Below are 10,807 nucleotides of genomic sequence, written 5' to 3'. Positions count from 1 at the left end.
GAAAGAAGGTTCTTTGAAAGAATAGAGCAAAGAAACACTGAATGGCGCTGTGCTTGAGAGAGGACTGGTCACTTTTCTCTCTCTTGGCCCTTTTCCACTATGGGGTAAAACCCCAGTGTCTGAGGTAAAGCCTCTGACTTTTTATATTTCCATGATTGAGGAATAATTAAAGATACAGGCTCTTACAATGTTATGACTTGTTGTCCTTGTAATTAATTGGACATATGCACGCGGTGTCGTTGCTAATCACTGTTAAGAAGTTTCTAGCATTGTTAGCTAATGTTCCCAATGTTCCTTATGGAAAGACAACACAGAGGCCGCGCACCAGTATTTAAGACCGAGGAAAAGCCTTGGGCCAGCCCCGGCTCTTAATGGAAAAGAGCCATGTGCGATGTCTTACGAGAGAGTGAGCGAGGGAGGACTGGACGACTGGACACTGTGTGATGTCTTACGAGAGAGAGTGAGCGAGCGAGGGAGGACTGGAGGACTGGACACTGTGTGATGTCTTACGAGAGAGAGTGAGCGAGCGAGGGAGGACTGGAGGACTGGACAATGTGTGATGTCTTACGGGAGAGAGTGAGCGAGGGAGGACTGGACACTGTGTGATGTCTTACGGGAGAGAGTGAGCGAGGGTCGCCGTGCCAGAGAAAAGCCTGTGTACTCACCAGCCTGGTTGGTGGTGACGTTGAGCGACACGAACTGGCGCAGCGGGGCCAGGAACTCGGACACGCCGTTGACCGCCTCCACCTCGAAGGTGTAGTTGGTGTGGGCGAGCAGGTCGGCCACCATGACGGAGCTGTTGCGCAGGCCGGTGCGCTGCGGCAGGTAGCGGACATGGCTCCCGCACGGCTCCGCTGGACGCGCCTCACCGGCCAGCTTGCGGCACAGGATGCTGTAGGTCAGGTCCTTGCGGCCGCCCGTCTCCTCCGGCGGCGTCCACTCCAGGAGCACGCTGGTCTCGTTCACGTTGGAGATGGCGTTGCGAGGTGCCGACGGAGGCTCTGGAGGTTGGGAACAGACACGCACACACAAAAACACACACAAAGATACAGTATATAAATATATGATACAAACAGGCAAAGAAAAGCACAGAATATAGCACATGCACACACACAAACACACAGAGACAGACACAACGGGCCACACACCGACCAAGGCATGAGAACACATCAACCAGACGATTTGCCGGGGCTCAGCTAAATCCTGGCTTTGTGCTGGCCGAGGGTGCCCGCAGCCCCCTCCCCCCCCCCCAACACACACACACACACACACACACACACACACACACACACACACACACACACACACACACACACACACACACACACACATGGATTAACGGGACCAAAGGTGGCTTTCTTGTTTCTTCTTTGTTGCTGTAGCTCTTTGGACATCCCCCTCACATACAGGAAATCAATAGCATGCTAATGTGTAGGGTCGATACGCTGAGCCCAGCCAAACCAACGGCTCGCTCAAAGCAAATCGTTCTGACACACATCTGAGACAGGGCAGAGCTGGGCCACAGGTCTCAGGTGGGGTCTGTACTGAGAGCGCTCCTGCTGGGTCTTACCTAGACTAGTGTTGCACACTGCATCAATACTATAAAGACATTGTGATACACTGAGGTGAAAAATGTTACGCAACCCCATTTTATTTGTATCGCTACTTTAAGAATGCCACATTAATCACCCATTTGTTAGCAGTTTTTTGTTAATAATTTGAAGTTCCATTTTCTGTCATCTATTAGATATTTTTTTGTTTTTCCCCATGCATTTCCTGTCTCTTAGTTTTAACATGTTAAATACATGACTCCAGTTAACACTACACACATGAATACACAATGTTAGACTAGTCGGTTGTGTGCAAGGGAAGCTCTTACTTGTGCACGCCATGTTGGCGGGGTCCGAGTCCTGGCGGTAGTATCCGGCTTCGCACTGGCAGGTGGTGGAGGCCTCCACGCGGGTGAAGCTGTGAGGGGGGCACTTACTGCAGCTCTGGGTCTGCAGCGCCGAGCGGTAGAACCCGGGCTTGCACACTGCAGCGGATCAAACAGAGAAGCACAAAGGCCAGGAGATCAATCAAACGCACGTCGAATATATGGAGGGGAAACTCCCACGCCTCCAGATAAGGAGACACATCTCGCCTCTTTCTGCTGAACATGACGTTTTCTGCCGCCTGCTCCAGCAACTTGTTTAAGATAGCGATGCATTTCCATACATAGTGCTGTACAACTCTTTTGATTTCCACACAAGTACAAGCGCATCGGCAGGCATAAGCTACTTCTACATCAGGGCTTCACAAAGCTGAAAAGCCAAACAGGATCCCCTTGGACTAACCTCGTTCTAAATCCCTCAAAAACGTATAGACATATAATTGCTATATAGTGTCTTATGCATCAGAGTCGCACGAGCACTAGTTGACAAGTTTTCTCCGTTACCTCCAAATAAAGGGGAAAACTATATCCGTTTATCATCTAAAGCGCAGGCAGGCATCTTCATCCCAAACTGTCTCTCTCAGACAGAACAAAGTGACAAATGGGCGTTTAAATCAATACGTACATTAAACATTCACAGTGGCTGGCAAACGAGGGAAAAAAGCCAGGATAGTAGATCTTCCGTTTGCGGGCGTTTAAACGCCGCTCCTTTGAAACGTCTCTGGAGCGCTGAAGGCATCCTGACGCTGCAGAAGAGGGCGCGCAGTTAATGTATGGCGGGAAGCGAAGACGGATAGGTTATCAGTGGTCTCGGTGGCAAGGGCCTGCACAAGAGGCCGTTAATTAAAACGCTGCTGGTGTACTTTAAGGAGACAGCCGCCCGCCTGGCCGCCACTGAGGACGCTCCGCTCCACGTACTTAAACAGGCTCTGCGGCAGAAGCAAACGCAAAGCAAATGCATAGTCAACTACTTCAAGGAGACGCCCCTGGGAAATTCACTCCTACAGAATAATTGCTATAACCGTCATCATCAACACCATCATCAGTCTCATCATCACCAAAAAAAAACCCAGATATCAGATTCTTTTTTTCTTTTTAAGTGGATGGCTTGGATACGGATCACCTTATCCCCATGCATAGAAAAGGCTATCAATGCATTTCAGTATACACACACATACACACATTCAGCATACACACATATAACCATTTAGCATACACACACATTCAGCACATACACACACACACATTCAGCATACACACACACACACACACACACACACACACATTCAGCATACACACATACACACATTTAGCATACACACACACACACACACACACACACACGCACACACACACACACACACATTCAGCATACACACACACACACACACACACACACATTCAGCATACACACATACACACATTTAGCATACACACACTGCTATGGCATCGAAAATAACAAGGGCATGTTTCTGGAGAGCATAATTTTTTATGGCCATTATTGATGATAAGACTACCAGCTCTAACACTCTTTCTCATCTCAGCCGTAGCCCAACAGGAACAAAGCCAGCCAAAATATAGCCTACACCTAGCAGCCAATAACCAGCCGTATGCCTGTAAGCATCAGGCCAAAATGCACATACATAGTTCTTTTCATCATCTGTTCATAAAAAAAAATCCATCTCGCTTGTTTGTCTGTGTTTGCTCCAAGAAATATAGTCTGCCTTTTATTTATTTATTTTTAAAGCAATGAGGATATAAGTTATTGCACAGCCTACGACCTTTATCACTGCTCCGCCTCTTCTCCACTGCCTGCCACATCGGCCGGGGAAAAGTGTCATCTGATAAAGCCGGGCCATAAACCGGCGTTGCCACTTTTCTACCTCCATGACTTGCAGATCTGTCAACCCAAGACTGGCATCCGGCCAAGCTCTGCGCTCATGGCTCCGACGAGTTTTCTTCTGCCAAACGCCTTCGTGTCCAAGTCTGAAATCAATTTTTTTTTTATATCTGTGAGGTGATGCTGCAGTTATTTTCGACTGTATCCATAAACAGTTTGAAGTTTTATTTTGGGTGGTTAGGATACTGGATAGTATTTTTAGATTTGTCTCTGATCATACAAACCTATAGTATAGTCTGATGATGCACCCTGACATGATCCCCAGCCTATAATGTGGGGATTATTCAATAGGAGACCACACAGAACAACAGTACTATACACTACATCTACTAAAAAGAACCAGGAAACAAACATGTAATCTGTGTCCTTATTCTATGGCTGGAAATCTAGTCATATCTACTGCATCCCCGTACCATCAACACCCCTTTTCTTTGCAGATCAATATCCCCTAACATGCAGCTTGTGAATGCACAGTCTTCACTGCATTCAACTGTGAATATTACTCTGAGTTTAATCTCATCTCTTCATCTGACAGCCCTCTCCATTCTCGGGTGCGTATGAAATCAAATGGTTTCTCCCAGGAAAGGTTATTCATGTGTTACATATTACATCTGCTCGACTGGAAACAAGGCCTTCTGTAGACTTCTAAAAATGAGGCAAATCTGCCGCTGCTGTGATAATCGGTTGTCAGAGCGCCTCTCCATAACAAGATCCCACTTCAAATTACAGAGTGCTCACAATGACCTTGCAATTATCATTAACCCACCTCCTGCTAGGAGAGTGATAAATGGCGACTCAAATGTCAGGCCTCAAACAGCCCCTTGATAATGGAGAAGCAGTTTATCAGCAGCTCTGAAACAGGCACATTGGCCAGGGAAGGGATTTCCATTTTCCATCAACTACAGATTAGTGTGTGTGTGTGTGTGTGTGTGTGTGTGTGTGTGTGTGTGTGTGTGAGTGTGTGTGTGTGACTCAAGAACAATAGATGGCAGATTGGTGAGATGATAAATTCAGTGTGCCTTCAGGATATAAAACATCTCTTCAAATGATACTCCAGAATCTTATTGAAGAGGTCGTAACTATGGCAAAAGAGGTGGACGTGCCCTAAGCTAAAGGTCACTCATCCCATCCCATCCCAACGGTGTATGGTTTAGATCTGAGTACGGGTGGACTGCAATGCAACCTTGGAAATGAGGGCATCAATTTCACACGTCCGACAAGTTATCACCTCCACCTCCCTGGCTTATAACACCACCCCCAAACACCATCCTAATCAACGCTGGTTTGCTTCAATGGACGAGCTGTATGAGAGACAGAGTGAAACAGAGAGAGGGACGGAGGGAAAGAGATGAAGAGAGAGAGAGAGAGAGAAAGAGGGACAGAGAGAAGCAGAGAGAGGGGGAGAGAGAGGGACAAAAAGAGAGAGAGAGATAGAGAGAGAGAGAGACAAGGATGGGGACGGAGAGAGGGATGAAGAGAGAGAGGGACAGAGAGCGGTCTGGTGTGGTAGCTCTCCATCAGTCTACTCCCCATCACTGGGCCAGCTAGTGGCAGGTCATTTAAACGATTCGTCATGTGAACATGATCCGCGTGCAGCGGACGCTGGCATGCCCTGATACGGATCACGACACAGCCACATACATTCTCTTCAGTTCATCCCCCTCTTCCTCCGTCCCCTCCTCTTCCTCCCCCTCCTTGCACCTCACCGTCCTTCCTGATGCGGATCACGGCACGACCACATACACTCTTCCTCGTCCTCCTCCTCCTCCTCTGCCTCATCTCTCGTTCCTAATCCAGGGGAGGACACGCGGCTTTATGATCTAAAAGCATCTTAATGGACGCAGCACGAGCAGCGATTAAATAAGGGGGTCGCGCAGAGGGCGCCATAACAGCAATAACAGCAATAACAGCACCGCCGCTCTGTGATTGGATTACACGCAGGTGAAATCACGACATCCGCACATCTCCACACACACACACGCGCATCCACTGTGAAATCACGACATCCGCACATCTCCACACACACACACGCGCATGCACGCACGCACACACACACACACACACACACACACACACACACACACACACACACACACACACACACACACACATACACACACACACGACACGCATCACGCTGCCACACACACACACACACACACACACACACACACGTATACCTCACAGTAGCCAAGCAACTGCATTACCGAATGTTTCATCTGCTTAATTAATTTGCCAGATTAATACGTCTTTTCATGGTGTGTTCATGGATGTGCTCATTTCTGTATTACGAGTGGAGCGAATGAGGTGCTTTGAAGGAGGATCCCTCTCCCCCTCATCATCCACACCTCCTCAACTCATCTCAACTCAACTCAACTCAACGGTGCCCAGTCACCGGGGGAGATAACTGGGGGGGGGGATCATACTGCATTTGATTTTTCAAAAAGGGTTTTTTGTCGTTGTGTGATCTAATCCTTTGGAGGTGGGGAAAGGAAAGGAAGGAGGAGGGATTTAGAGGGAATAGTTTGTCCCTCCCAAAAGACCTGCCATGCAAATCTACAATGAGTGAGAGAAGGGGGGAGGAGAGGAGGAGAGGAAATGAGAGGAGAAGAGAGGAGGGGAGAGGAGAGGAGCGTGACTGTATAAGCAAGGTCTTTAAAGAGAGCCAGAAACTGATTCACCTTGACAGAACCTTGGTCTCTTGTCATGCAACATTAGACCTGAGAAATAATATGCCAAATTCTGGCCTCGCAAGCTCCCCATTCCACAGAGACATCATGTGGACCTGTTAGGAGCCCGTACGTACAGTAGACTCCCCTGCAGACACAAAGAGTGTGGCAGGCGTCGTGTGTGTGAGCTTGTATTTCTCCTCTGTCCTATTTACGCGTTGCGTAACTAATTCAACCCCTCGCTATCCCATGCAGAGGCTGGAGCTGGAGCTCAGAGTCCAAATTGTGCTGTCCAGTACAAGGTTCAGCTAAAATGATAATTACAGTAAGCATGGCTATAATCAGCACAACGCTCCATGGAAAACCTGGAACACACAAAGTAAGGTATCATCATTTCTTATCGATGAAGATAATCTGCTGAAATATGTATGAGGACTTACATTCCCTGCCTCTGGAGAAATTTACATAGAGATGTACACAAAGTGTCGTGCTGGCTGATGCCCAATAAGAGGAGGGGGAAACTATTTGCTAAGCAAGAAAAGCACTAATGGCATACAGCCGTCAATGCTGAAGTTAATATGATTCTGACAAAGATGGGCCAAGAAGGAAAGCCGAGTCTACACTGATTACTGCATATCTCTTTAAACCGATGACCAGCATCTACAAAGACAGGAAGTAGAACAATGAAAGAACAGTGCCAGCTCTTTGATGATGCTAAGCAATCTCTCAAAAAAAGGTTTCAAATAGTACTACTCAAATAGACCTGAAGAAAAGAATAGAGTTATAGAATAGAGAGAACACTATGTGTCTATCAGCACACACACACTAAAGTGTAGGCACTCCTCATCTATTCCATGTGTGCCTTCTCTGTCTATGTGTGTGTGTGTGTGTGTGTGTGTGTGTGTGTGTGTGTGTGTGTGTGTGTGCATGTGGGTGTAGAAAAATAACATTGGAAATGTGATTTCATCCCCCGAATTTGAAATTGCTTTTAACACTATGCAACTTAGAGTCCTGACAGATTTTATTTAAACTGTAAAAAATGCAAGAGAATGAACTGAGTTCACAGGCTGCTAACAGATTAGCACTAACATCTCTCCTTTACAAAGTCACTACATAGTCTACAGACTGAGGGCATTTAAGTGTTTTGTTCTATATATCTACGGCATGGTGAAATATGAGGAAGCTATCCCAAGGTAAGCCCCCAACCCTTACACACACACAAACACACACACACACACACACACGCACACACACACACACACACACACACTCCTCCTGGTTAGCTGAGGTCAGAACCCCATAATCCGGTATTTGCATGAGCTGCACACCCCTCCAATCACCCTACACCACCCACACACTACCCACCCACTCACCACCCACCCACACACACACACCAACTGGCTAGGGGTGCTTGGGAAAGCTGTCTCTATTGGATTCATCTTCCCAGCGGGGTGGCCACACCGCCCCCCCCACCACACTCACACACCCCACACACACCCCACCACACACACACACCCCACCCCACACACACCCGTACTCACACTGCTGCTACAGGCAGCTTTACACCTATAGCCTGCAGAGCATAACACACCACCCAGGCGCTACGCCCATGTAAAGCAGCACCCTAATGTGCGGAAAGGAGAGGGTGGGGGGGTGGAAGAGAGCATGAAATCTGCTGAGTTTTTTTTTCTCTCTACTTTTCTGTACATGGCTTTTGCCAACCCCTTCGCTCCAAATAAGATTAGATTTTATTATGCTCAGTGTGTGTGTGTGTGTGTGTGTGTGTGTGTGTGTGTGTGGACGCTTCGTTGACCCCCACCCCGGGCAATGGACGCAGGATGTCTCTCCAATGCCCCGCCAGTGGAAGAGCTCTTAATGTGTGACACAAAGGCTCATGGGTAATTAACATGCACCAGCAAACAGTGGTGGTGAAGAAGCCCATTAGCAACCAGCAGAGTACTTCGGTCTAATATGGCTCCAGATCATTGAGATTTCAGGGGACAAAATTGTATTGATTGATAAGGCTTTGCATTTACACAAAGAGGGGAGAAAGATAACTTCATGCGTGCTTTGATATTGTGGATGTTCAATAATTGAAAACATAATGCTTGGATTCAGGGCTTGAAACTCTGAGGGTTAATGGCTTTTTCAGATTGAAGGAACTTAAATGCTCCAACAAATCAATTAACAGCTAATTATGACAACAGAAAGGTTAGGGGATAAAGGCTGAGAAATCATTAGACTTTTAGCTGTTTAAAATTATAAAAAGAAAACAGCCTTGCTTTGTTTTAAATGCACCATGAATATTAAAAGCAAGAGCCCAAATACAACGATGAAAGTAGCAATGGTGCAGATGAAACTTTCATCCCTCTTCTGTGATTATTATGAGAAGAAAACGACAAGGGAATACTGACTAAATGCTGACAAGATTGCTATGCTTTACTTGTTCCATAGATAGTAGAAACCCCACAAGATACTTGGTAACTGTATTGTGACCATATTTTCTTCTCCTAGGTGTACAGAGAAGTAACATTACACCTGCAATGTTTATATAAAACGCTTCGTCATAATGTTAAATGACATTAGAATGATTTGCTAATTTGCAGATTGCTAATGATAGCTCTGGAATTAACAAGCCTAATTTCATAAACAAGAATGCCATATACCGGTAGTTCCATTATGTGTTAGCTAGATGTGGTTCCATTACCTTTACTAGCAAAACAGGAAGTGAAAGCAACGTCTATCTTGCAGCTTGGGCTGTATTCCAGTGCTTTTACTTCCTACAGAACCTCACCCTAGCATATGGCTGGATTGTTACCAATGTACCACTGAGAGCATACTAACCAACTGCACGATCAGTGTGCTGCAACTAAGTCTGCATCAGACCGTAAAGCAATCTAGTGGGTGGTGAAATCTGCCTAACGGATCACTGGCACCCAATTGCCCATCATTGAGAACATTTCCCCAACCTAGCCATGGACTCTCCCCTGTCCTGCCCAGTGTGCAGGCTCAGGGAGTGCTTTACAGTGGCTGTCCAAGCTGACCTGGCGCATCAAATGTAGAGACCATTCTTTCTAAATGGTCATGGTGTTGATTGCCCATTCTTAATGGCAATATTGGCACTTCTGAACAAGCAAACCTCTGAGAAGCACTGAAGACTGCAGTCCTTGGCTAACTGATTTGTTCAAAATGTGACATAGTCCCCTAAAGCCCAAGGAAACTAAAGCACTCTTGCGATCTCGTTTCATCAGCAGCAGATTGATGAAGGCTTTTGGGTTCATAATTCTGAACCTGTGTAGTTAACAGTTTCTGATTTTTGAAAACCACACACCATAATGTGTGTTATACATACATGGAACTTGCAGTCCTTTTTATTCCTGCTTATCTGTGATGTTTGCCAAACATTTTATTTTGTTTGCAAACATGATTGATCCCTTTATGGAAATATTGCTTCATCTGTAACAACCAATTGGGCAGCCGTGGCCCACTGGTTAGCACTCTGGACTTGTAACCGGAGGGTTGCCGGTTCGAGCCCCGACCAGTGGGCTGCGGCTGAAGTGCCCTTGAGCAAGGCACCTAACCCCTCACTGCTCCCCGAGCGCCGCCGTTGTAGCAGGCAGCTCACTGTGCCGGGATTAGTGTGTGCTTCACCTCACTGTGTGCTGTTTGTGTTTCACTAATTCACCGATTGGGTTAAATGCAGAGACCAAATTTCCCTCACGGGATCAAAAAAGTATATATACTTATTCACCTTATTCCGCGCGCAAACATGGGGGCGCAAGCTTTGCCCATATTGTCTCCGAACTTCCGATTGAGATAGCAGAGCTCTATCGAGATGACTGGCATCATATATTATGGGTCATCCTAAAGTTAGGAACGTTTACTTAGGATTTTGGTGACTTAAGACATTTCTGTTATACAGCTTTCCTATCTGAAGTTAGGAAAAAACTGACTTTGGAGCGGCTGTTCTGTGAGTTAGCCTCTCTATCCTCTTCTGCCGTGTTATCCCAATGAAGCTAACTAGACGTAGCTAGCCGACCGGAAGTTTAAAGACAACGTGGAATTTAAAAAAATGGGCGGGGCTGAATAAGGTGAATATACTTATACTTAATCTACAGCAGATAAGAAGCAGCAGAAGAAGACTGAGACAGAAATAGCTCTCCTAATAAGAAAATAGCTGCACCTTTAGCCTTGTCTCCTGTTATTACCATTTTAGATTGCACATTATTAAAGGTTCACTATGCAAGATTTTCACCTTTACAAAGCCAATTTGATGGTGAATGAACTTGTAATAGGCTAATCATT

At 46.3% G+C, this 10,807-nt stretch overlaps 1 protein-coding gene across 2 annotated transcripts in view; it reads right to left on the bottom strand.

Annotated features, from left to right (window-relative positions):
- The window catches only part of LOC125304403 (ephrin type-A receptor 5), a 62,441-nt gene that overhangs the window by 29,345 nt on the left and 22,289 nt on the right, over window positions 1–10,807 (bottom strand). For both annotated transcript variants that reach the window (XM_048258631.1, XM_048258632.1), the window contains exons 4-5: window positions 1,880–2,035; window positions 666–1,001 (exon numbers count right to left, since the gene is read on the bottom strand). In XM_048258631.1, coding sequence (XP_048114588.1) covers window positions 666–1,001; window positions 1,880–2,035 — 492 coding nt within the window. The remainder of the gene's footprint in view (window positions 1–665; window positions 1,002–1,879; window positions 2,036–10,807) is intronic.

This window comes from Alosa alosa, chromosome 12 (genome assembly GCF_017589495.1).
Source record: "Alosa alosa isolate M-15738 ecotype Scorff River chromosome 12, AALO_Geno_1.1, whole genome shotgun sequence".
Classification (NCBI taxonomy): Eukaryota; Metazoa; Chordata; class Actinopteri; order Clupeiformes; family Clupeidae; genus Alosa; species Alosa alosa.
This window is presented reverse-complemented; position numbering and strand designations above follow the sequence as displayed.